This window comes from Marmota marmota, unplaced genomic scaffold, assembly GCF_001458135.2.
Source record: "Marmota marmota marmota unplaced genomic scaffold, marMar, whole genome shotgun sequence".
NCBI lineage: Eukaryota > Metazoa > Chordata > Mammalia > Rodentia > Sciuridae > Marmota > Marmota marmota.
Genome location: NW_026000185.1, coordinates 17,951,762 through 17,978,285, shown reverse-complemented (window position 1 = coordinate 17,978,285; position 26,524 = coordinate 17,951,762). Strand labels below are relative to the sequence as shown.

At 48.3% G+C, this 26,524-nt stretch overlaps 1 protein-coding gene across 2 annotated transcripts in view; it reads right to left on the bottom strand.

Annotated features, from left to right (window-relative positions):
* The window catches only part of Hs3st4 (heparan sulfate-glucosamine 3-sulfotransferase 4), a 348,545-nt gene that overhangs the window by 292,059 nt on the left and 29,962 nt on the right, over positions 1-26,524 (bottom strand). Inside the window, exon 1 of one of the 2 annotated variants that reach the window (XM_048789688.1) lies at positions 3,366-3,526. The exons of the other annotated variant lie outside the window; for it this stretch is intronic. Coding sequence (XP_048645645.1) covers positions 3,366-3,511 — 146 coding nt within the window. The 5' untranslated portion in view covers positions 3,512-3,526. Of the gene's footprint in view, positions 1-3,365; positions 3,527-26,524 lie in introns of those variants that run through there. 2 annotated transcript variants of the gene reach the window in all.

Genomic DNA, 26,524 nt, shown 5'->3' with positions numbered 1-26,524 from the left:
ATATATATATATATATATATATATATATATATATATATATATATATATATATATATAGATAAGAAGCATAAGGCTCAAAGTAGTTACATAACTTGCCCAAGGTCATATTGCCTAGAACAATGACAGCTAAGACTGAGATGCCTGTTTGAAAAAGTTATACAAGAACAATGTCAGGAAAACCCCTATTTGCCAATTTCAAAATACACTACAAAGTTACCGTAATCAAAAGAGTGTGGTGATGGCATTTAATCTGATACAGACAATAAGCACAGTTATGTAGGTTGAGTGGGGCAACAACCTAGAGACGACTATGAACACTGGGATCCACCTGAACAGTGGTCTCTTAGAGCTGTGCAGTGCACAACCGACTCCACCCCACACGGCAATCCAGCATGTATGGGAAACTGATTTTATTAAACTACAAACGGTAAAGGATTATTAAAATAATCTAGGAAACATATGGCTAGGTCCCTGCCCTCAGCTTACTCTTGATCTTATTAAAGAGAGAAGATATTCTCCGAACACGAGAGCTGAAGGGAGCTACTGTAACACATTTTGCTTCAGTGAAGTAGGAAGTTTCTCGGGCGTTCGCCATCCGCTGCCAGAAAGAGGTGAAGCCTCAAAGCAGTTTGGCTTCTTTGCTGTTGTGCTGTTAGGTCTCTCTTTTCTTTTTGTTTTTAACAGTGGTTTCCACTCCACCGTAATGCTTTGTCTTTACTCATCTTTCCGCACCAGCACGTGGTGACATCCGATTCACACGGGAATCATTTTTACCCACAAAGCCGTCGCACCGCGAGGGTATACTGTAGGTGTACTGGATTCAAAGACCTGGAAACTTCCTCAGAGCGTGGGATCTTCCTGGGGTGAAATGAGACTGAGATCCAGGCAAGGGAGAGAACAGTCCCCTCTGCGGCTCTGCTCCTGCCCTCGCTCCCGTCTCCTGGGGCCACCATCTTGCCTCAATCCAGATGGGGCACTCCCCCCTCCCCTGGACAAGCTCCCTTGGGGCTTCTGCCTTTGGACATGCCCAGCGCCCAGGTCTCCCCTGCAAACTGTGATCATCCGTCACAGCCCTCGCAGTCACCTGACTGGTTTTAGCAAAACACCAATCCTATGTCACCAGGCTGCTTAAAAATGCTCCCAGAATTCTTCACTCCTGCTCTGAGGGTCGTAGATTCAAATGTCTTTTGAGGCCACACAGGCCACATAAAGGAATCGAGCCGGCCGGGTGTGTGTCTGCAAAGCCACCTCCCAGAGCTGCGCCCCTCCCCATGTGGACACACTGTGCTTGCGTGGTAAAGAGGCAGGAATGTTCTAGAAGCCCACAGAGACGCATGTTTTCTGCCTCCCTCTTCCTGCAGCAGACAGACCTCCCTCTGGTTTTGATAGAGAGATGAGGGAAGGAAATGTTGTCCTGTCTGCTTTGCCCTCCGACGGACGACCATCTAAGCACGGTGACAGGAGAAGAGCCAGCTGGGCTTCAAGGCCAGCGAGGCGGCTGGGGAAGGTGGCCCCGAGTGGACAGGCCACCCCTGGCTGCTCTCAGCCCACTGCCACCTCACAGGAACATGGGCTCTGGGGGGCCAAACGTCCTGGCTTTTCTAAGAGAAGCCAGGAATCTGGATTTTGTGTATAAGGGGAAAAGAATTTAGGAAATGGACGCCTTCTTCTCAAACCCCAGGCCAGGCTGAGCGAAGCGCACCTTCCAGCCAGACATAGGCTTGACTTCCCTGTCAGGACCTCGAACTCAGACCCAGGACCGGAAGGTCTATGGGGGGCTCCATCCTCACCTCCAGCACGGCCCTTCCCACACCACCATCCTCAGATCCAGGTCTCTGGACGCCTGCTTCCCCTTCTTTCTCTTCCTCCAAGGCGTGCCTCAAACGCCACCTCCTCCAGGATGCCTGCCCTGCTTTTCTCTCATGACTCTTTTCTCTCTTGACTCCCCCGAGTGCTACACTGTGTGAACCGTTTCTATTCATTTCTCTTTTGATAGGATTCAAGCTTCTTAAAGGCAAGAGCTGTGCTTTTTTGATCTCTGTGACTCCTGTGATAGAAATGGGGTTTGCATGTGAGCTTGTGGATGGGTGGATGGATGGATGGATGGATGGAAAGACTGGTAGGTGGATGGATGTATTGGCTGGTGGGTGAGTAGGTAGATGGATAGATGAATTAGTGGATAGATGGATAAATGAATAGATGAATGGATTGTCGAGGGAATGAAAGAATGAATGAATAGACAGACTAGTGGGTGGATGGACTAGCTGGGGGTGGGTTAGTGAAGGAATGGATATATGGACTAGTGGGGGGTGGGTGGATGCATGAATAAATGGATGAATGGATGGATGGATGGATGGATGGTTTGGGGGTGGATTGGTGGATGGATGGGTGGATGGATCTGTGCATAGATGAATAGATGACCAACGGCGAGACCCGAGATTCCTTGCCAAGGTCTGAAGTACAACTTCCGAGAACCAGCCCAGACATTCCAGCTCTAAGTCCTTTCCTAGGGACTTTAAACTTGTCCTTTCCCGACCTCCTCCCAAGACTGGCGCCTTCTCAGGATTGGGGCTGGAACTCAGATGAGACTTCCTCAGGAAGCCAGTCTCAGCCATCTCAACCACTGCAAACTAAGGGCCACCACCAACCAACCAGGATGACGCTGTGTGCTGGCTGGTGATCCTCACCGTCTCCAAAATCGCCTTGCCTATACTGTCTACCTGTTTATTCTCCGTCTCCCACCTGTCTCCACTAGAGAGCTGCTATTTGCTACCTCCAGAGCCCTTAGTGGTGTAAAAGGAAGAGAAATCTCCTTTCCCTATCAGAATTTCCTCTATAGCTCACCACTGCCTAGCCCCTGGCATTGAGAACCAGATAGCCCTGAGACTGAGACCAGGACTCACTACTGATCACCCCTAAGTGACCTTGGGAAGAAAAAAAAAACCACTATACTTGGCTAAAGCCTCAGTTTCTTCATCCCAAACAAAAATAATAACAGCCACGCAAACCCACAAAGTGCTTTTGAGGATTAACTGAGATCACCATGCATGCAACCCACCCACGCAGCCCAGGGTCACTCACAAACTAAACACCCAGCTAAAATACGCCATCACGGGGGAGTGGAGAGGCCACTGGGCCCATCCGCCACCCATGTTGTGAGACCTGATCTGGACAGCCAGGGCATGGACACCCCTGACTCCCTCCCAAGTCACTGTCCCCATGGAGGCTACATAAGCCTCAGCATCCTGGTCCAGATACGGGTCATGAGCCGCTGCACCGCACAGGATGCTACCCAATCAGCTTTGAAGAAATATTCAGGTTTGACCCCCACTGTAGCCGAGGGGAAGGGGGTCGGCCATACATACCTAGTACCCGTCTCCTCAGGGGCAAGGCTGCTCCTGTTCACAAATGACTTCCTCTGGGCAATGCCCTCCTCCAGGGGGACTTCTTGGTTGAGCAGTGTCCCTGCAGGGTAAGTGGAATTCTCTGTGGGCCCAACATATGTCAACATGGTATTTCACTAAGAGGAACATAAAGAGGATTGCCGGCTGCAACACGACACTTGCTCTATAATTCCGTCGGTCTAATTGTTTCCAGAAACAAACAATTAAACCGTTTATGAGAAAAAAAGTCTCTCTGTGATGGTGGGGCCCCTCCGCACAGCTGCTTCCTACGCCAGGCACTTGGAGCCTGGCTGGCGAGGATATTAAAGTACAGTATGTATTTAGCAAGATGGCACCGGAACGCATCCGACCAGACCTACTGGGGAATAAACAACAGCCCAGTGTATTTTTGGAAGACAAATACTCAATACTTCATTTAATGTACGGTTTGCAGTTGGTGGTTCATCTAAGACGATGGAGGGAGAGCCGTGTTTCACAGGGCTGTTGAGGAAATGCAGAATTGATTGTAGGGGATGATGAAGGATTTTTAAGGAGCACAGTTCCCAAGTGGGCTATGCCCTCTGTTGCTTTTCTCCTCCTTCTTTTAAATTTGCCTATAATCCATTCAGACAGATCCTTCTCTCACGTTCACCTCCTCTCATTAGGACCAATGTGATGAATTACTAAACTTTTCCCTCCACCTTCCTCAACTCTCAGATCTCATTTTTCATGAGTCAAACGGCCTTTCGTGTCCAACTACACATATCTGCATGCCACCCCCCCCAAAAAAAAGCATTTCCATTTTATGTGCCTGGGTTATTAATCATGATTTTCCATTGGCCCATTTGGCCCGCCATTTGCAATTGAGAACTAACTGGAAAGGCGGTTGAGCCAGACTACAGAAGAGCCCAACACCTTGATTGGATAATGAGTGGGCATCATTAGTGACTGTGACCCCAAAAGTCTTCCAGGAAACTCCTCTTTCGGTGACATATTTATTCATAGAATCAATGAGCAGGAAACTCCCTTTCCCTTCCAGCCTCCACCTATATTTCCAAAGCTGGTCTGAGTCATCCCCTACCTCGCCGGCTTTCAGACAGTGCCAGATTTAATCTTAGAAAAGAAAACGGAAGCAGGAGGGCAGATTTAAAACTAACTAATCACAGCAGCACAGTAGGAAGGCCATTTTTTTTTTCCTTAACCAATCCGATGCATAATGACTTTGGGACTTCCTTTCATCCATCACGGTCTGGGATCACTACCCACTACAGCAATACCTGCCTTTTCTCCCCCTACCTTCCAGCCAACAGCCTAATCCCTGTTTCCCTCAACTACCACCACTGGGTGCAAGCCAAATAGCAGAGGGAGACATGAAAGGCAATTAGATTTAAATCCAGTCCTGCTTACGCCCCGCCAGTCTCGCCCCCCCACCTCACCACAAGGCTCCTTAGCATCACAGCAAATAGGATTCCCCCTCCCCAAGTACTGCACAGCAGGAAGCCAGCATCCAATGCAGCTGCGGGAGCACTGCTCAGCTACCTGATGACATTTCCCACTCCTGAAAGGGGACTCTAAACACAGATTACTAACAAAATCCCCGAGTGCTTTGTAATTATTTATATGTCATTCCTACATAATCAGTGTCACTCCGGCACTCCCAGACCTTAATTCCTTGCTTGGCAGAACGTCCTCTGACATTCTGTGACTCAAATTACAAGGATCCTGAGCTCCATCTCTGCCACCTACTGCATTTTCCCAGTGATGGACACAGAGAAAGAGCATTTCCATAATTGTCAGGGGTGGGGTGGGGTGGGGATGGAGAAAAGCAAATGAAGCCACACACACACACACACACGTGAGCACATACACACGTGTACACACACCCACATCCCTCCAGGGGAAATCTCTCTTTTAAAATGGAGAAAGCCATGGTGGCCATTAGCCCTTGCAGATCCAGCTTTGACCAGGACCCATACAGCTGCGCTTTCCTGCCATGTCATGGGTCTCAGCACGACACACCCCACGGCGGTGCCCTATGGAGCATCCTGCATCGAGTCTTCGTGTATCCCAGAGTGGATCCGGGGACCGCTTCCAGGCTCCTCTTTGGGCAATGCTCCTCTTCCTCCCTGCAAACACAGGACGGGGACTCCCTGCAAATTAACCTTCCTCTCCTCCTGCCTGCCCTGCCCTCAAGTTTTCCAACATAACAACAATCTAAATGAAATAACGAGAGGCACTCATTCGAATGCTGCAGGAGGAAGTGTTTTATGGCGAAGGCACGAAAGAGAACTTAATTGAATCCACGGTGAAGAAGGGGAAAGAGATGATGGAGTGATGCAGAGACAGAGGAGAGAAGAGGAGGGTCACACACACACACACACCATACACACACACACACACACACACACTCGGGCAGCTGAGTGGAACCCCAACATTCCCAGGAGAGGAAGAATGAAACAGCTTCCAAGATGGGGATACTGGAGAGGGTTGGGCTCCCGGATGCGGAGAAAGCACCACAAGTGGCCCCTGAGCTTTGCAAGACCCTGTCGTGCTAGAGGGAGTCACAGCTGTCACAGAGACGGCGTCTAGTCTCAACAGTCCACAGGGTGGTGACACATCATAGCGGCAAAGGCCGCGGCTTCTCTTCCATGGAACATGGGTCTGTGTCCCCTTCCCTTGAATCCAGCTGGGCGGGGGACGGCTTTGGCCCCTGGAATATAAATGTATGTGATGGCCAAGGCGAGGTCGTCAGCAAGGGTGCAGCTTCTATCTTGGTCACCGGGACGCTCGTCTTTGGGGCTCAGAGGTGCAGTGTGAGACGTCTGCTGTGGGGGCAGAAGGCTGGGAGGACACCCACCCACGCCACCTGGGGGGCTCCATGCAGGCGTCCAACCCACCAGCCCAGGGCCAAGCTGTCTGCATTAGGAAGCCTCCAGAGGATTCCCGGGCATCCCAGCCATTTGGGTTCTTCAATCTGAGGCCACAGAACCATGGGGTGGAGAGAAACCCACCTTGCTGTGCACAGCCCCCACCCCACGGGAGGTATGACTCTAATAAAATAGAAGCCACTTTGTAGAAGCACTAGCTGTACAACACAATAGCCACCCAGTTGTATGTGTCCTAAACACACACTGCTTCTTTTGGGGGGGAATGGGGGTAGGGAGGCATTGAGAACTGAACTCAGGGTCACTCGACCACTGAGCCTCACCCCCAGCCCTATTTTGTATTTTATTTAGAGGCAGGGTCTCATTGAGTTGCTTTGTGCCTCACTTTTGCTGAGGTTGGCTTTGAACTTGCCATCCTCCTGCCTCAGCCTCCTGAGCCACTGGGATTACAGGCGTGTGCCACTGCACCCGGCCACACACTGCTTCTTTAGTGAATCATCCATTTCTACATGATGACCCTTAGTTGCAGCATCTGGAGGTTGGGGCCAAGACTGACATCTACCTCACAGAGCTTTTTGACAAAACACCAAAATGTAATAATCATAGTAACAACCGGCCAACCAACATCTTCTTAAGAGTTTCTCATGCTGCAGAGATTCTCATGACACACAATACATAGTCTCATCCATTATTAAATTATGAATTTCACAAGTGGGAAACTGAGGCATAGAGAGAGAAGTAATCTGCCTAAATGCACATTGTAAGAGCCAGATGTGAATTCCATTTTTTTCTTTTTTTAAGAGACAGGGTCTTGCTAAGTTGCTTAAGGCTTCGCTAAGTTGCCACAGATGGCCTCGAACTTGCAACCCTCCTGCCTCAGCCTCCTGAGCTGCAGCAATTACAACTGTAGGCCACCACGCCTGGCCAGAACATGAACTTGAAACCAAGTCATTGTTGTTCCAGCTTCTTATTCAGTTCAAAAAAAAAAAAATCAGTCTATAGATGAACAAGCACATAAGACCATGCCCGACACATATTTGAGCTTAAGAAATGTTCATCACTGCTGTTTAAGAAACTGATAATTAATAGGCATAGAATTGGTAAATGTCAAAATGAGTTTTTCTGCCTCTCCGGTTTTAGCATCTACAGGTGAATTCTGGAATGTTCTGTCCACTCTTCTTAATCCCCCGGCTATCAGAAAACAGGAAGAATATTCATATTGTATATTTCACATGCCAAAAAGATTTCAATTTCACGCTGTACTGAATCCTAGAAATGCTTCCTTTAATCCTGTTTTTATTCTAAACCAGTATAAAAACTTTAATATTTCCTAATGGAGTGTACATTTATTCATTCCTACCAATCGAATGGCAATTTATAAGAAGTCAGAGAATAGCCCACAAGATAAGCTTGAAGCTTTGGTTCCCAAAGTTCAATCAGTTAACCTAGGACAGCAATCACTTCTCCAGAATGAATAATGATGTGGAATAATATTTGGATGGAGAGAAACCCTTTTTTGCATAGAAAATTGCATTATCATGTACAGTATCTCAGCTGGATTGTAAGTTTACCAATAAGGATCTTGCTTCATGCATTTTTATCGTGAAGCTTTCTGATGCGGAGATTTCCCGGAGATTCTGCATGGAGAGAGAAATCCTTAATGTTTGTATAATGCATGATGCTCTGTGAGCCGAGGGGGCGGGCGTGGGAAGGCAGGTGCTGGGCTCTGCAGCTCCTGAAGAGCCCCCACTCCTCTTTCCAGGGGTTCTTCATTCCACTTAGCAGAGAGGGGAAGCTAACGACGGCGGTGGCACGGTGAGCCTGAGTTCTTTAAGGAAATGGCACTGAAAACAACCATCATGTCAATTTCAACTAATGGGGCACAGTATGCGCTCATTTTAAAATTGGGAGGGGAACAGCATGCAACCATTAAGACAGAAATGCTGGTGCCACTTGTGACCAGGCCCACCCAAGCACAGCCAGGAGCTAGCAGAACTGGGGAGAGACTGACTTGTCTCTCCCACAGACTCTGAGATGCCCCAGGGGGTCGGACAAGCCCTGCAGAAGGGTAATTATAAAGGATATGAGTATGATGACCCCACCACCACCAATATCAACAACATGTGGATCTTCAAAGGCTCCTCAGTGTGAGACAGGAACTTAAAGCCTAAATTCCACTAGCTCCCCTTTCACAGGTGCAGATGCTTGCAAATTTCAAATGGGCACACACCTGCTCAGCAGCTGAGCCGCAGAGCAGAGAGCACCCGTTCAAACTTGGCAGGGGGCGAGCTAGGAAGAGCCCTCCCTCCCTCCCCAGCTCCCAGCATGGCTGAGATGGCTCTAAACACATTTCCAACTCTTGAGCTGTTTGCGGTGCCAGCTCTCTGCTGAGGCATTAGCTGTGCTTGGGCACCTATCTGCAGGGTGTTGGAGACTTCCATGGGAAGCCAAGGGCAGTGGCTGAATGCACAGATGTCAGAGCCAGGAAGACCCAAGTTTGAGTCCCTGGATCTGCCCCTTCTCTCTTCTCCCTGTGCTCAGTGCCTTCTCCTGCAAAAATAAAAATCAAAAATAATAATGCCTGCTAAGAGCCATGAGGATTGAACAAGGACGAAATGCCAAGGCTAGGCACAGCCACATGGAGTGAGGTGGCTCCTACTTCTTGATTCCGAAATACAAATGCTCTGCCACCACAGTCTGGGAGTCCTGTGGGGTCCTGTGCCCTGCCCTGTGGCAGGAGACAAACCAAGCAGCTGGCCCCATAGAAAACAGCAAAGGCTCAGCTTTGCCCTGGGCGCTGTCCACATCCTGTGGTGCTGAATGCGCACCATCTTGCTGCCCTCCAAAAACAGCTCAAAAGACTATGTGGCTGTCCTGTCCACGTCCTCTGATGACCAGAAATGGAAAGAAGAGTAATCACCAGCATCAAAGAATAACGAACACACTATTTCTCCATGCCAACCATCAAAATTCTCTCATTTTTCTCTAATTAACTGTGATGATTAACATCAACTTGGGCTCACAGCTTGATCCCTCCTTGCTTGCTACATACCTTATGTTCTGATGGCTTGCAACACTTTTCTCCAGACAGCTCCGACCCCCTCACATCACCCGGCCTTTGTGCATACCGGTTGCTCCACCAGGGTGGTCTGATCCCATTCCTTGTCCAGCAAATTCCTTCAAGACCCAGTTGACAACCTCTGCCCACCACTCACTGATTTTCCCTGGCTGACCTGTAGCCTCTTGTACAACATCCTACCCCTTCAGCCCTATTTCTGTGCTCAATGAATTCACCTGAAAATATTTTTTCAAGGGCAATCATTTAAGCACTGAAGATTTGATGATGAGCCAAACAGGTAGGACTGTAAGAGGCACATGGTGTAATGGAGCAGACTTAGAATAAGCTGGGAATCGATGGGGAAGCCCGTGGAACAATGGCAGCATATGGAACCAGCACCTGGCGCACAATGGGGAAGATGAAAGGATTTCCAGGGGAAGCACAGCCTCTACTCAGGACTGGATGATGACTTCATCAAGTGGAAATGAAGGAGAAGGGCTGTGTTTGGGGTATGCGGTTTCAGTATTTGCAGTACATGATAGCTGACAAATTACCCCAGGATACTATAGAGGCCCTAGGAAGAAATTAAACACAGGTGAAACAAGGTCAGAACAAGTCAGAGATTATTTTTGCTACAAACATATCTATGTATACATATGTTTGTAGCAAAATAATATATATATGAATCTCAGGCTATAATGGCATCCAGAAGATGACATACTATGATTCTTTTATGGAAAACACTGGATACGATAAAAACAAACTGATACAAAGTATATTTCCAAGGACCAGAGAGGGGTAGAGGAGCACAAAAGGACACAAATGGTACTTTGGGGGGTGATAAAAATATTCTATACCTTGGTAATTATGATAGCGATGTAACTGGAAATATTCATCAAAGCCCACCAACTTAAACATACAATATTGTGAATATTATTGAATGTAAATTAGAAATTGAAGTGAAATTGAATTAAAGGGGAGTAGTAAAAGATTTAATGTGTCTGGAATACAGGACATGCCCAGGATTCTGCATCTTTGATAAACATCTCTGACAAATAGGACAGGAATAGTCTGAGACCAACCCCTCCAGAAATGTTGATGGGTTGAGCATTGACTCAAAGTCATACCTGAGAAGGTTCCTAGTGATACCTGACCCAATCCTTGATCTTGTTCAAAATATTGGCCTCAACAAATGTGTAGCCAAGACTGCAGGTGGCCAACTCTCTGATATCTCTCTTTCATTGTTAGTAACAGAGCCCTTATTATCACTTGGGATATTTCTGCTACACACTAAGCTGAACTTGTTCTAATTCTCATACATGTGATTTATTAATTTTGCATTTTGCACCAAACTAGTTTAGTTATCCAGTTTGTTTAAAGACAGAGTCAAACTTCAGGCATATCACTAGACCCATTACAATATATGACCAGAACACACACACACACACATCTGACTCAAAATTATTACAAACTTAAAAGTTCTGTCTCTCAAGCATCTCCATTGACTCCAAAATTCCATGTCAGTCAACCTTGTGATGTAACTAATTTTAAAAAACTAATTCAATACAGGGTGATATTAATAAAGGTAGAGTATAAAGAGCAGAGAAGATGAGTTTTTGAACAGAGGTCTTAAACAACAGCTGGAAGACTGAATTCACTTCTAAATGCTCATTTGAAGAAGAATGAGAATGAAATTGAGGTGATGGCGCATGGGGTGGTGGAGCTTAGGAAAGGACATCTGAAGACATGAGGCTATTTAAACCCGAGAAGGAAACCTAGAGGTGGGTGGCACAGAGGTTGGGAAGGATTTGGAAGCCAACACCTTCTAGAGCAACAAGACTGAAGGAGAAAAGGGGACAGGATGTGGGGATTGAGGGGTCAGTTAAAGCATGTGCATGAAGAATACATTGCACCTTGCAAAACACTAAATTCCCAGATACGCTGATTGAGTCATCGATTTACACCTCGACATACTCCCAAAATTAATTCCTAATGTTCTGGAGTGATTATATGATAACACTGTTGTGGGTGCTTTGTATGTATAATTAGTTTGATTCATACAATTCTCTGAAGTAGGTACTATTATTATCTCTTTATTCTTTTTTCTTTTCTTTCTTTCCTTTCTTTCTTTTCTTTTCTTTTTTTTTTTTTTTTTGGTACTGGGGATAGAACTCAGGGGCACTCGACCACTGAGCCACATCCCCAGCCCTCTTTTGTATTTATTTAGAGACAGGGTCTCACTGAGTTGCTCAGCACCTCGTTTTTGCTTTGAGCTCAAGATCCTCCTGCCTCAGCCTCCTGAGACGCCGGGATTACAAGCGTGACCACCACACCCAGCTCATCAGCTCTGTTTTTATGGATGAGCAAACTGAAGGGAGAAAAAAAAAGGTTCAATAACTTGCCCAAGGTCACCCAAATAAAGCCAAGATTCAAAGATGGGCATCCTGGCCCCGGGTGTCCGTGCATCACCATGGGCTGTGACGAGTGAGGGTGACTCATCCTTGCTGGAGCGGCCAGGCTCCAGTAAATGCTCTGCTCTTGTAGCATGGTCCTAGTTAACGTCCTAGTTTGACTTGGCTGTATGACACCTTCCATGGTCTGAGGCTCTCGGGAAACTCAGCGGGGTTCTGTTTGTGGAGCTGCTGATAGGATGGGTCTGGGACCTGTCCTATTGGGTGTGAGTGGACCAGCCCTGAGTCCAAGGGGTGCAGGAGGAACTAGAGACACATGTTTATCAAGATGGTGGAGGCTGGAGATGAAGACCTGGAATCCAACCCTTGGGTGTGTGACGTCTGAGGTCACAGGGCATTCACACTTGACAAGGGAGGAAAGAGAAGGAGCTCGGGAGACACTCAGGCCTGAACCATGAACCCCACAGGGCTCCCCGAGAGTGAAATGATGAGCCAGCCTAGAAACAGCTCAAGGCTACAGAAGACAACGCTCAAAAGATTGACAAGCAGATGCACAATTTTTATGTTTTAATGTGCGCTAAAAAAAAAATAATAAGTTTAGTGCAAATTTAGGGGGGGGGGGAGTCTTAGAGACCTCGGATGCTTTTGCTTGCTCAGAACCCAGTTGCCATTCTTCTTCCCCCCACGTCCCTGTCTTCCCCGGGGGCCAGGCCTCTCTGTCACGGGGTCCTGGCACCTTGAGGATGCTGCCTTGAATCCCAGGCTGTCCATGCCCCAGACCTGGCCAACAGCCACAGTCCATCCTCCCGATCACCACGGCTGGTGTGGGGTGGGCACCTGACCCAGGTGGGTGCCATGTGAACCCACGTGGAGACTTTTGGTGAAATCATTAGGACGGAGTTTCTCTTTGTTACTCATGAGGGAGTGAGATGGCCACACAGAGGGGATCACGTTCGCCAGAGAACGAAGCCAACAGGGATGGAGGAGGCCCAGCTAAGCTTTGGCTTGGCCAAGGGGGAGGGGCATTAGCACTTCTGGATCCAGCTGCTGGATATCCACCCAGTCCCCTGGGGGCTTCCAGCTATGGAGGCGAATTCTCTTTTCAGTTGGCCTTTGTCACTTGCATTTGAGAGCAAATGTCCCTGGGTCATGGCTGTGCTTCTGAGAGCACATGGCTATGCTGCTTCTTTACAGCACAGAGAACAAGGGACATGCATCCTCCACGTGGAGGGCTCGGTCCAGGTCAGGCACGTTCAGGACACAAACAAACCTCACTGAATTCACTGGGATCAATTAAATGTAATGACAGAGACAATGGGTGGATAAACTCCAGAGAATTCTCTATTAGCCTTTCAAAGATGATACAAAAGCCTCCCTCTATTTTTTTTGGCGGGGAGGGGGGTGCTGGGGATGGAACCCAGGGCCTTGTGCATGTGAGGCAAGCACTCTGCCAACTGACTAGATGCCCAGCCTCCCTCTATTCTTAAAATTGACCAAATCTGAAGTTCAAGCAAGTTCAATGAGGAAACATGACCCTACAAGTACTTTGTTCTGCTACAGAGCATCCTGCCAATCAGATCTCCCCCCGCCCTTTTTTTTTTTTTTTAACCCTGAAAGCATCCTTTAAAGAAATGCGGCACTGGTATTTAAAATCAAATCTTGGCAAGGTAAATGCACTCCCTTTTTAAAAAAAAGAAAGAAAAAAAAAAGACTGAGGAGTACATCATTTAAAGCAATAAAAAAAGAAACAATTTATGATCCATCTCTCATTTTCAGATGCAAAATGGGGCAAAAACGTGTCTGTGTATAATGAATTTTGCAACATTTGCTAAAGTCCTACACGGGAAAGAAAGAAGACAAATGATTCGAAAATAGAAATCCCTTCAACTCAAGTACTTTTTGCAAAAGAAAAATACACACACACACCACACACACATACACACACACACACACACAACAGTGTGGTATAATCAAAAATGTAATAGTGATAGATTCTAGGCAGGAACTGAAAACAATAGGCCCCCGAATGAGAAACTCTTATATATCTTTCGACTATATTTATTTACATACTTTTCCCCTCATGGATCTTAAAACACATTGAAAAGGAAATAATGGAGGGCGGAGGATTCCCATGTATTAAGGACATGAGTTTTGAGCCCGGTGCACATATGCATAATCCCAGGGGCTCAGGAGGCTCAGGTAGGAGGATCAGAAGTTCAAAGCCAGCCTCAGCCACTTAGTGAGGCCCTAAGCAACTCAGTGAGACCCTGACTCTCAATAAAATACAAAAACAGGGGCTGGGGATGTGGCTCAAGCGGTAGCGAGCTCACCTGGCGGGGCGCTAGGCTCGATCCTCAGCACCACATAAAAATAAAATAAAGATGTTGTGTCCGCCGAGAACTAAAAAAATAAATATTGAAAAATTCTCTCTCTCTCTCTTAAAAAAAAGACAAAAAGAGGGGCTGGGGATGTGGCTCAGTGGTTAAGCAGCCCTGGGGTTCAATCCCTAGTACCAAAAAAGAAGAGGAGCATGGGTTCTGGAGGGCAGGAGGAATATGAGCCCCATCTTACTTTGAGCCACTCAGACCGTCCCTCTGAGCCTCAGTTTCCTCACCTGAGTCATGAGTATTCAAAGTTGTGTCCTTATAAGTTGTTGGGATCCGCGAGAGGGGACAAGGCGTGGACAGGAGTGCTCCTAGTTTTGGTATTTTTAAATTTTGCCTGGTGTAAGTCAACCACCACAGAGTCAGAAAGACTCCTCTCTGTGAAGGAGGCTTCAGCCAGAATTCCTGGTCGTTCCTCCTAGCTCGGCTGCTACCCGTCTCACCTTGACCCAGTTAACTCACCACCTGTTAATGGGGCCATTAAAATACCTGCAGTTCCACGGGTCTTTGGGGTTCATCCTACCCAAGCCTGTTCAGAGGTGGCAAATATGTAGGTGAAAGAAACTGGCCGGACGGTGGCCTTGGTGTCAAGGGCACAGGGATCACAGGCCAAGCAGGCTCTCCTGGTCCCGGCTCTACCTGTCTGGAGGAAGCAGGTGCTGTGTCTTTAATCCCTTGGTCCACAGAGAAATGGCAACAGGCTGCAACAGAATTTTCCTTCTTGTGCCCAAAAGACCTGTGGACCCAACTCGGAATCTCAAACAGAGCTTCAGCCGAACGAGCATCTCGCAGTCACCCGTATCATCATCACCCCCTGCCATGCCATCTCAAGTAGACGGAGGAAGTCTCTGCAAAGCACCTGCAGGAACAGTCAGCTGAAGATATCACCTGTCCAATTCACCTTGACTCAGACCAACAGTGTCACTACTCCTCAGACTACAGGAGCACAGAGTCACGGATGACAGCCGATGACCAAGAGCCAGGCTTTGGAGTTTTGCTTTGCTTTTAGGTGTTATTCATATATATATTTGTACATTTATAAATATACAAATATATATTTTTAAAACATGGACAGGGAAAGTCGGTACCTGATACTACCTACCTACCTAAGTGGACACTTGAGATAATTAGCAGACAAGTCTAAGCCTGCATCCATTCCCTCCTGCAGCACACATTTACTGAGTGCAGAGCTCCATTCTGGCAGCTGAGGATACAAAAGGGAACCCAACAAGGCAGGTCCTCGCTCTCGAGGAGCCTACACTGGTAAAAGGACCCAAAAGTAATGAAGCAAGCAGATAAGCCGACATGCTGATACTAGGCAGAGACGCGTGCTACAAGGAGCATTAACTAAGTGGGTGACAGTGGCCTGGGCCAGAGGGAGCAAGCTGCAGCCTCCTGACACACACACAGGATGCTGGGCACACCGTGAATGAGTGACAAGGGAGAGACAGGCTGGAAAGCCAAGGGGAAGAGCCACTGAGGCGCAGGTTTTCTCGTCACCTGGAGGGGGTGGTTTTTATTAGGTGCACCTGTCCTGGGAAATCAAAGGACATATTTTGTGGGTAGGGGGTGGGGGTACTGGGAATTGCACTCAGGGACACTCAACCACTGAGCCCCATCCTCAGCCCTATTTTGTGTTTTATTTAGAGACAGGGGCTCACTGAGCTGCTTAGTGCCTCGCTTTTGCTGAGGCTGGCTTTGGACTCATGATCCTCCTGTCCCAGCCTCCTGAGCCCCTGGGATGGCAGGCATATGCCATGTGCCCAACCAGAGGACATCTTTGCAGCCCTTCACCCTACCTGCCTGATATCTAAGAGGCTAGAGCTGAGCTCACTGGCACCCACACCAGGCTGTGGTGCCCGAGTCTCCATGCCATCGCTCGGGGTGATCCCATGTAGAAGACAGAACCAAGTCACCCACACAGCTTCTTCACCATGTCGGGACATGGGACACAATGAGGGTAGTTTTGCTACCCAGGTGCCACTATCAGAAAAGAAGGGCAAAGGGAGAGATCAAACTACCATATTCATCCGTCCCGAAATGTACGCTGTTTTCATATTCGAATCCAGCTGCACTCAGAATGTGCCTGGCAGTCACACAGGCTGGGCTGCCATCATGAAGGGCTACCACCCTGCAGGGGGACTTGGAGACGGGCATCCAAACCAGTAGCAAGCTTGGAAGGAAAGTCCAGGGACAATCCTGGTGCACTCTGCAAGGGCAGCAGCCTTCATAGGACAACAGATAATACCATGGGGTGGACAGGGACACTTGGACCCCCGGGAAGGGTCCAAAAGGGTCAGACTTCAGAAATTTTAGATATGCTTGGAGCAAGTTCTTTTTCCTGACATATGAATATACAAGAATGACAAAAGACAAATGTCTAAGGATACAGATGCTCTTTCAATGCATACGAAATTTAAGATTCCCAATGCAAGAGGAGTGTCCTGGTTTAATTAGCAATGTTTTATTCTTAGCCATCGCATGAATCAGAGTGCATCTTACAGAGTCGAGGAAACCTGAGAACACTCACTGAGCACCCGGTGAGTGCCAGGAATGTCCTGTGTGCTCCGTGGCACGTGATCTTCACGGTCACACACTCGAAATCCGAATTATAAACTCCACCTCGCAGATATGAAGAAGGGACTTCGTGGGGCACTCAGTGTCTTCTCACTTCAAATGAACCACATCTGATCTTTAAGGGTCAAGATCGTGGTGCAGGGACAGGATGACATGGAGTGGTCATAGCCTCCAAGACTTGTTCCTGGTTTGGGGTCATGAAGCCAATTAGCTTCTCCCAGCATGGCCCTGGAAAATAGCCTTTTATCCTCTGCTCCGACAGCCTGGGAAGGCCATTTGAGGAGACTCACGTTAGGAGCTGAAAACCCAATTTGGGTACGTGGAGGGGGATTCATGAGAAGCAGTGCTAAGTTAGGTGGAACTTCGTGATTTAATAAATTAAGCTGTTATGAGATCTTAGACAAAGGACGTGGCCCACTGGGTCCAATCTCTGCCGTTCTTGTTCTTTTCCCTTCAATAGTTAGTACCCCAATTCTACTTTGGGAGACATCTCCAGACCCTCTCGCTTGGAGAAGACTGAATGGCCCATGCTATCTCCATCGATGGCAGGAGACGCAGGTCTAGTCATCAGGCTCACCATGATCGGCTCATGTAGTCAAATCTGGACCAAACCAACCCGCCTTAGAACTTTTCTGAACTCATTGGAAAAGCAAGTCATTTTCTTCTGTTATCGGAGGGCCATTTACAAGTAAACTGGGACCTACTGGGAGCCCCAATGTAAGGAAGGACCACCTAAGAGCAAAGATAATACAAAGAAGAGTAACAAACTGGAAAAACATTGACCCCTGATGGGTTTGAGTCCCTGGATCCAGCATTGCCTGAATCCCCTGCATAAGGCTAGAGTTTTTTCAGTTAGTGGAGCCATCAGATTCTTTCGTGGGGAAGGGTGACATCCCCTGAAACAGGCACAGTCCCGACTGATTCAAACACCATGAACTACTCTGTCCTGTAGTGTCGACAGCCTACATGTAGGTAGACCACGTCGGCCTCCTCCCCAAGCCCTGAACTCAGTTCTTCTGTCAGCGAGCAGGGGTCGGGGGGCCAGGCTCTCCAACGCACGGTCACAGGAAGTGACTTACTCTGAAATATTTTGGGGAGTTGGTTATGTGCCAAAGCCAAAGCCTGCTTCAGAATCCACAAGACACACTCAATGTCGAGAGCGCTACAGATGGTACAAGCCGTCCCAGGGTCCAGCATCGGTGTCCCCTGGGAGGTGACGTGAGAGGCACGAAAATCCCTGAGCCAGTGTGGTCTTTGGACCCTCATCACACCAGAGCAAAGCCTGGGACCCTCCCTTTGCCTTCCAACACTCCTCTTGGGACACATCTGCTATAGGTGGGTCATTTAAAAGTAAACTGGGACCTACTGGTGGCCCAGTAGATTGGGCACCTGATTCAGTCACTCATCTTGTCCATGTCACACAGTTCATAACACCAGCGGGCAGCCTCCTGGGGACCTCAGAGAGGCCTGGCGTTGTTGTCGACTATGGTCTTCTCCCACTGTACCTTAAGTCCCCCCAACTTTATTTTTTTGGTGCCCAGAATTGAACCTAGGGGCACTTAACCCCTAAGCCACATCCCCAGCCGCCCCCTCCCCACCTTTTTTTAAATTTATTTATTTTGAGACAGGGTCTCACTAAGTTGCTCAGGGCCTTGCTCAGTTACTGAGGCTGGCCTCAAAATTGTGATCCTCCTACCTCAGCCTCCTGAGTCACTGGGATTACAGGCATATGCCATAAGTCCCTTTTTCAAAGGGAGGAATTAGGTTTTTCCCGGGGGCCCTGTGAAACACTCGCACCTCACAGCACTGGGACAGGAGCAGGTCATAAATATTTATGAGCTACGTGGCTGATGGTAGAGGCTCTGGAGGTGGGAGCGGGAGGCCTGTCTTCTGGTTCTAGTTCTGCTCCACGTGTACCTGCTTCCATTCATTCTGGGCCCTCTGGGGCCTCTTCCTAGCACAGAAAGAGGGGGCCTCTGAGCCCTGAGAGCAAAGCTAGGACACCTGCACAGATGGGTGCACTTGGCCCATTCTGTGACTTTCTGTGTGTTGGTGACAATGTAAAAAAATGGGCAGATTTCATCTGAAAGTTCATATTTCTGGCTTTTCTTGCAAAAACGGATGCTCTAGCAACACGGAACACACACGGTACCTGGGCCCAAAAGAGGAAAGTCTGTCCGTCCAGATGAGGCCCAAAGCCGCCCGTCTCTGCTCTGAGGCCAGGTGTCAGCTGCCTTTGGTGACCAGACGGACCCTGTGTCTTTCCTTTAGTACATGGATATTTATAGAGAGCGATCAAGAAAGCCATCTACTTAAAAAAAATCTTTGAAGAGTGCAGATTTCTAGGTAGAAGAACTTAATCACCCCATTTACTAATATAATGGATCATTTATGTAGCACTTAACACAGGTGCCCGGGGAGCTCTTTAACACAATGCGTTAATGTAGTCCATTCAGTCCTCCAAGGACTTCCAATAGATAGACACTGGGAATACGTATCTTTTTTAAAAGAGGAAACTGAGGCACAAAGAGGGGAGTGATTTCTCCAAGGTCACATAGCCAGTATTCACAGCCAGTATTCACCACCATGTGTGATCCGGAGCTGAAGAACCCAACCCCAGTCACACCCAGGCTGTTAACCCACACACCCTAATCCCGGTTTCCAGTTTTCAAACAGGAAAATTGAGATCCAGAAATAGGAAGTGATTTCACACCCTGGGACAGGGCATGGGGGGGGGGGGGCGCGGGGGAAGCACAATCCAAACCTCCAAGAGACTCGGATTTGCTGTTTTCTACACCCCGATCTTTAACCCTGGGACATGTCCTGAATTTAGGCGCCCGTGTTCCTTCTCTCTGAACCAAGAGAATTGAGGCCTCTGTAGCGTCTCACTCACCAAAACAGGGTGTCTCATGACCAGCCTGATGGCTGTCCAGTGTCAGCCTGTGCACAGGGGTCTCCTGGCCAGCAAGTGGCCCCCGGGGAGCTCCTGCCACCTTTGACCCAGAGGAGACTAACAAATCCCATTCACCCAGAAGAAAGAAAAAGAGCCAAGATGACTCAGAAAGCAGGGCACGGTGGCCCCCGCCTGTCATCGCAGAGGCTCGGGAGGCTGAGGCAGGAGGATCACGAGTTCAAAGCCAGCCTCAGCCAAAGTGAGGCCCTCAGCAACTCAGTGAGACCCTGTCTCTAAATAAAATATAAATGGGGCTGGGGATGGGGCTCAGTGGTCAAGTGCCCCTGGGTTCAATCCCTGGTACCCTCCCCAAAAAAAAATTACTCAAGAAAACAATGACCAAAGGTACAAAAAGCCTATCTTGCATAGTCACTCTGCTGGCCCCATGTTCAGAAGACGAGATGGACGTGCTTGCATCCGGATGGTCCCTAGAAGGCATCTTCCTCTGTTTCTGTTTCCCCCACCTGAAGGATGGGGAGGCTGAGGCAGAAGGCTCTAGAAATCCCCTGCATGGGATGGAGCTCAGAGACGGTCCACCTGGGCAAGCACCTTTCAATCATCTGTCTGCAGAGTGGCCATGAGATCCTCAGCAGGACTGGGCTGGGTTCTTGCTTTGATCACTACGGCTGAGGACCCTGGCGCCTGCTTGCTCCTTGCTGGGCACAGAGCCATGGGCTTCCTGCGCTCTGGGCTCATGGTTTCAGAGGTGCCAGTCCCCGGGTGGCTGGCGTCACTGTCTCTGACCTGTGGTGAGGTCCCCTGGGGAAGAGGGCATGGCAGCCAGAGTCACCCACCTCCCTGGAGAAGGGAAGAGTCCAGGGACAAGATTAGTCCCCACTGGATTTCCTCCCCGGGACCCCGTCTTCAGTGACACCCCACCTCCTGAGTTACTGTCACTTCCAAGAGCTCCTCAAATCATGACCCCTTCCACGGACCGATCAAGTCCATGGACAAGACTGATCAGAGTCATCAGGATCCAATCATTTCCCCCAAAATTGCGTCTCTGAAATTGCTGCATTGGGGACCAAGCCTTCAGCGCGTGAGCCTTGGGGCCATCTCTACACCATCTGCCTCCTCCCACAAATCTCCATGGCCCCCCTCCCTTCCAGTGCTAAAATGCAGCTGTCGAATCAGTGGAGACTGCACACGACGACTACAGCCAAAAGCCACTCCTTAAGGTTTCTTTGGGGTATGCAGAGCTTCCCAGGGCCACCCAGACTCTGACCATCCTTTGGGACACCCAGGATGCCCACGGAAGGTCTCCCAGGGTCACCGTGAATCACTAGAAAAAGAAAAGCTTATTACCCCACAGTGCTTGTTAGCATGAAAATAATCATGCGTCTCCTAACTGGGCGGTGGCAGAGGGATGACGAGGGTCGGCCTGAGAGCTGGCGCAGCGACTGGCTCACCCGATGAGCCAGTCAGGACGGGAATATCAATGATCTGCGCAAACACCATCCACAGAATTCACACCACGGGAAAAGGCAGCCCGTACAAACTGTGCCCTGAAAGGAGCACCCATGTGGCCATTTCTCCTCGCCCACATCTGGTGCCCAGGTTTTGAGGGGAAAAGCAAAGAGGGTGAGAGAAAGAGGAAAGGAAGAAGAAACCCTTAAAATGGTTGTGAGAATATCTGTTTGAGGGTTGTGGGTGCAGCACCATCTTGGATGAGGCGGGGCCCAGTGGTGCTGCAGCCTGAGGTTAAACCGCTTGTGTTATGAGAAGGTACACCCTCCCAAGGTGGAGTCCACCGAAATCAAGCAGATCCTCTCCTGGCCCCTGACGAGTCTTCAGGGTTGCACATAACGACAGGAACAGCTTTCGTTTCCCAACACCTGCCCCCCGTCCAACCCAGAGTCTGTGTTCCTATGGCACTGGGCAGGAATGGACTCCCCGGTGCCTAAACCTTGCACGTTCCAAACAAAGACTGACCCTGGCCACACCCTAGAAGGATAACCTCTGAGCCCTTGGAGTATCCCACCTGGTAAGCGTGTGTCTCCACGGACCTAAGACCTTGAGCCACACCAGACAGTGCCTGCTAACAATGTGGTCTGCAGGGAACATCTGGTTTTGTTGGTCTGGGTCCTGGACCACATCGCATCAGTTTGACCTCAGAAGGCAAAAGGCTAGAGACCCAGGAACAAAGGTCAGTCACATGGACACTCCATGTCTAGGTGACTGATCCCCAATACAATTCCTGCATAACAAGCCCCAGCTAGGGCTTCCCTGGTTGGCAATATTTACTAAATGCTGTCGGAGGGAATCAAGCCCCGTCCCCTAGACACCACTGGGATAGAGCGCCGGGAATCTCCAGGACCCTTCCCGACGTGTTTTTTTTTTTTTTTCTTTGCTGGGTTTAATGTGTTTTCTTTCACTGTGATAAACCTGAACTGTGATTAGGAGAGCTTTTCTCAGTCCTGTCACATCACAGACTTCAAAGGTGGTCTTGAAGACCCCGAATCCAGGCAAGAAGGGAGAAAGGTAGAAAAAAAGGGAAGAAAGAAGGGCCGGGCTTGGTGGTGCACACCTGTAATCCGGGGGATTCAGGAGGCTGCAGCAGGAGGATCGCAAAGTTGGAGTCTGTGGCCTCAGCAACTTGGCACAACCCTGTCTCCAAATGAAAAATAAAAAAGTCTGGGATATGGCTCCAGGGTAGAGCATCCCTAGGTTTAATCTCTAGTTCCAAAAAAATAACAAAAGAAGAAGGAAATGAACAAGAAGAAAACAATCCAAGAAACTGTCCTAGTACCAAACCTCTCCGTGTCGGGGCTCAAAGCAGCAACAGGGAAGAAGATTCCAAGAATCCAAGACCCTTGAAGGCCACAAAAAATAGATAGAAAATCGGAGGCTGCCCAGGAAACAGACGGGGCATAATTTAACACTCTGTCCCAATGTCACTGAGATTGCTGGGTGTGACCATCTCACCGGTACAACTAACATTCACCTCCGGCAAGTTAACAATTCCCTTCTGAGGAAGACGTCCAGCTTCAGAAACCCAAAAAAACTTTCAAAAGTCACCTGGAAACTATAGCATTGAATAGTGCCTCTTTCTTTTTCTTAGTTTTTCCTTTTTGTGGTCCAACAAGAGAATAAAACAGTTTGCCGTCTACGCATGGGGCCCCAGCACCATTGTGACAATCCACATTGGACATTCCGTCATCCTTGGGGCCGATGCTCGGAAACCCGGGGCTTCCTTCCCATCCTCGTCCTGCTCGATTCATCGAAAACCACTTGGAGCAAAAATCATTTGAAAGAAATTACCTCTGTGGGTTACATCACGAACGGTGAAAAATATCCCACAGGAGACTCGACGGTCCCTGAGCAATAAAATTTTTGCTGAAGTGTAAGATGTAATAAGTCAGGGAAAAGAAGTCCCCATGGCAACGAGAAGCGGGAGGAAATGAGTGGGAAATCAGAGGATCCGGGTCTCCGACAAGACAAGGAAGCCATCGCTAATGTGCACTTGGAAGTGAGTCCTTGGGATGGAAATTCTGGAAGTAGCGTCCTCTCCGTGGCTTCCCAGCCTGCTCAAGAGGGAGCGTCCACCTATAACTGCACTTGGCCAAAAGAGGGTGGGCCTCTAGGTGCCACCAGGAGGGAAGCTCAGCCAACTGCAGGCTTTCTGAGTCCCCAAAACCTGGATCCTGTGGGTGCACTGTGGCACAGAGAGCAAGGCTGAGGTTCTAGAAGGTTCCATGTGTAAGTGGTTCGATGTTGTGGCCAAACCAGGAAGCCAAAGCATTTTCCCATGGTGTCAGTTCAGGGGTCACTTTCTAAGCATGGTGTTTCATTCTTTTTTTCAGGAAATTCCCAAGCAGGGGCTACTTTCTGGGTTCCTGGGTTTGCTGCTCCCAGCCCGGCTCAGGAGTGTGGTCCCAGGTCCTCCGATTCCATACGACTGAGGGTTTTGAAGGATGTTACCTAAATGTCATCACTGAGACAGAGAAGACCCAGGGAACCAACACCAGAGATCCTGATTCTTTTCTCCTGAGGTTACAGATGCTCTGCCCCTTCTGGTCCTGCTCGGCTCGAAGGCCTTCTTTCATTCCCACGAACACTCTCCATACCAAAGTTTTCTCTTTCCCAAACATCGTCAGTGATTCAGTACCTACCATGGAGCTGCCCTCGAGCCAGGCGCTTAGCTTTATTCCATTTAATCCAATCAACAGCCCTAGGATCAAAGTATTATACGTTCCGTTTTGCAAGGTCAAAAAAGTAGATCACAGAGAAGGCAAGCCACTAGGCCAAGGTCACACAGCTAGAAATTGGCAGATGTGAGATTTGAACCTAAGTCAGAATGACTTCAAAACTTGAATACAGAAGGGAGATCCGTGGAGTAGAGAAAGAGGACTGAAGGGAAGGGAGGAGGGATGGGAAAAGAGAGGAACAGAGGAAAGAAATCAACCATATTATGCTATGTACACATATGGACATACCACAGTGAATTTCACCCTTATGTATCTCTCCAAAGCATTAATTGAAAATACTATAAATAAATCTAAGGAAGACCAGTAGAGAAGGGAAAATGGGGGGAGGGAGGAAAGGAGAGAACGAGGAAGTAACGGGGAAGAAATGGAGCAAATGTGCAGGTATGATTATGTCAAAATGCCCCCCATGTTATGTATGACTATAATGCACTAATGAAAACATTTTAAAATTACCAAAAAAGTAATTTAAAAAAAAAATTTAAACATTGAACTACTGAAAATACCATCAGAAGACAAGGATGAAACCCAGGTGGTAAGTTGGCAGAGTCTCTGCTAAACCAGACCTACTCTCTCCACGCCCGGCCCCCCAGTATTCCCACCAGATCCACTACGTCAAAGGAATAGATGCTGCACTGTCTTCTGAAGCGTGTGCAGAGCATGCGTGTGCACGGAGTCCTGCTCAGCTTCAGTCTCCATAACGCACTCCCCTGACCAGCAGCGCTCCAGGTGCTGATCATAATTCCAACCATGGGGGGACCCGGCTGGCATCACCCAGCACCGCACGGGCTCCCTCTAGAATGGACTGAGTCCCACTGAAGGATGCAGTTCTCCCTGGGTGCCCACGGGGCAGAAGCAGGTGGAAGTGGGGCTCCACGCAGGGAGGTGCAGTTAATTTTTTCCAAGTGTCTATTTGAGTCCCACGGGTTCCTTCCACCCTGCGAGATCTCAGGCCAAAATTCTTTTTTGTCATTTTAGTGCCAAGAATCAAACCCAGGACCTTGGGCATGCAAAGCACCCACTCTACCACTGAGCTACACCCCCAGCACCCAAGTTCTTCTTCTTTCTTTTTTTTTTTTTTTGGCACTAGGGATTGAACCCAATGTCACTTTAACACTGAGCCACATCCCCAGCCCTTTTTATTTACTTACTTATTTTTATTTTGAGACAGGGTTTCACTGTGTTGCTCAAGCTAGCCTCAAACTTGAGATCCTTCTGTCTCAACCTCCCAGGCCACCTGGGATTATAGGCATGATGCAACATTGCAGCCAGCCCCCAGCACCCAAATTCTTAACTGGGAACCACACAGTGTCAATAGTAGACAAGTGAATATTTTTTTCTTGATTGACAGTTTTCCAAAATATATAGATACTCACTAACCTTTATTTTTTCCAATATCTGTAATTGCAATAATACAAGCAAAGGTTTTATTTAAAAAGGTTCATGGTGTAAAGAATTTATCCTGCACACCAGTCTTCTTCCTGTCTTTCTCATAAACAATAGATCTTAAAGATCGTCTCCCGTCTGTACACACCATGCTGCCTCGCACCCCTCCAGTGGACATGCCATAATTTGTTTAAGCGGTTAGCAGACTCGAACACTCGTGGTCTCCCGTTTTTGCCATTAAAAATAAAATGAAACTCATGCATGTCCTTTTTTTTTGTTAAGCAACTAAGGTTTTTGCAAACTGAATGTAGATTGACAGTTGCTTTAAATGCAAATCCACCCCTGTTCTGGTGGAGACTGTGCTTCAAGTTCACAGGTAGAGACATCAAATAACCAATCCAAGCAGACCTGTGGCCAGAGGAGCTGGAAATGAGCTCTAGCCTGGAAACTGCCCTCCTTCCCTCCTGAACCCACCCTGCCTCTGAGACCATCAGCGAATCCTGGCCACCGGAGAGCAGAAAAATACGGAGGGTCTATAAAGCATGGTGAATTAGAAATGCAGATGCTCAACGTCACCCGCAGAGCAGGTGGCCCAGGATAGGAACCCGACACAATTAGGCACCAGGGCAATCCCAGTCATGGATCACCCCAATCACTGCCAGAAACATCTCTCCTCTCGTTCCTGAGGGATGTCACCAATGTCCTCAGCAACTGAGAAGCCAAGTGGAACTCCAAGAATACAGCTTTTCCCTGGGAGGGCGGGGAGAACCAGGCATCCCGAGACACGGCTGGCAAAACCCTAAATATTTCTATAAGCCCTCCTGGAAGAGAAGTAGGGGTGTGGAGCAAAAGCCTTTGAGCCATTCTAAACGCTCACCCTTGAACCCTGTAACCAGTGCCCAGGGATCTGTCCTATGAGAGTTGTGTGTGTGCATACACACACCCACACTCAAATGTGTGTGTCCGTGTGTTCTGTACCCATTCATTTCACTGTAATGTTTTCACGCTAGGGAAACACTGAAAGTGATTCTAATGTCCCCCGGGAAAGCACCAGTGAAATACACTGGAATCCACCCACACCACACGCCCCACACTCTACAGCCAATAAAATTCATGTGATGAAGGAATAGTTTTCAATCTGTGGGTCACAAATCATTAATGAGTCATGAAGCCAATTTAGTGGGCCATGGCCGGCTTTTTAAATAGAAGAATAATACATATATATATATATATATATATATATATATATATATATATATATATATATATATATATATATATA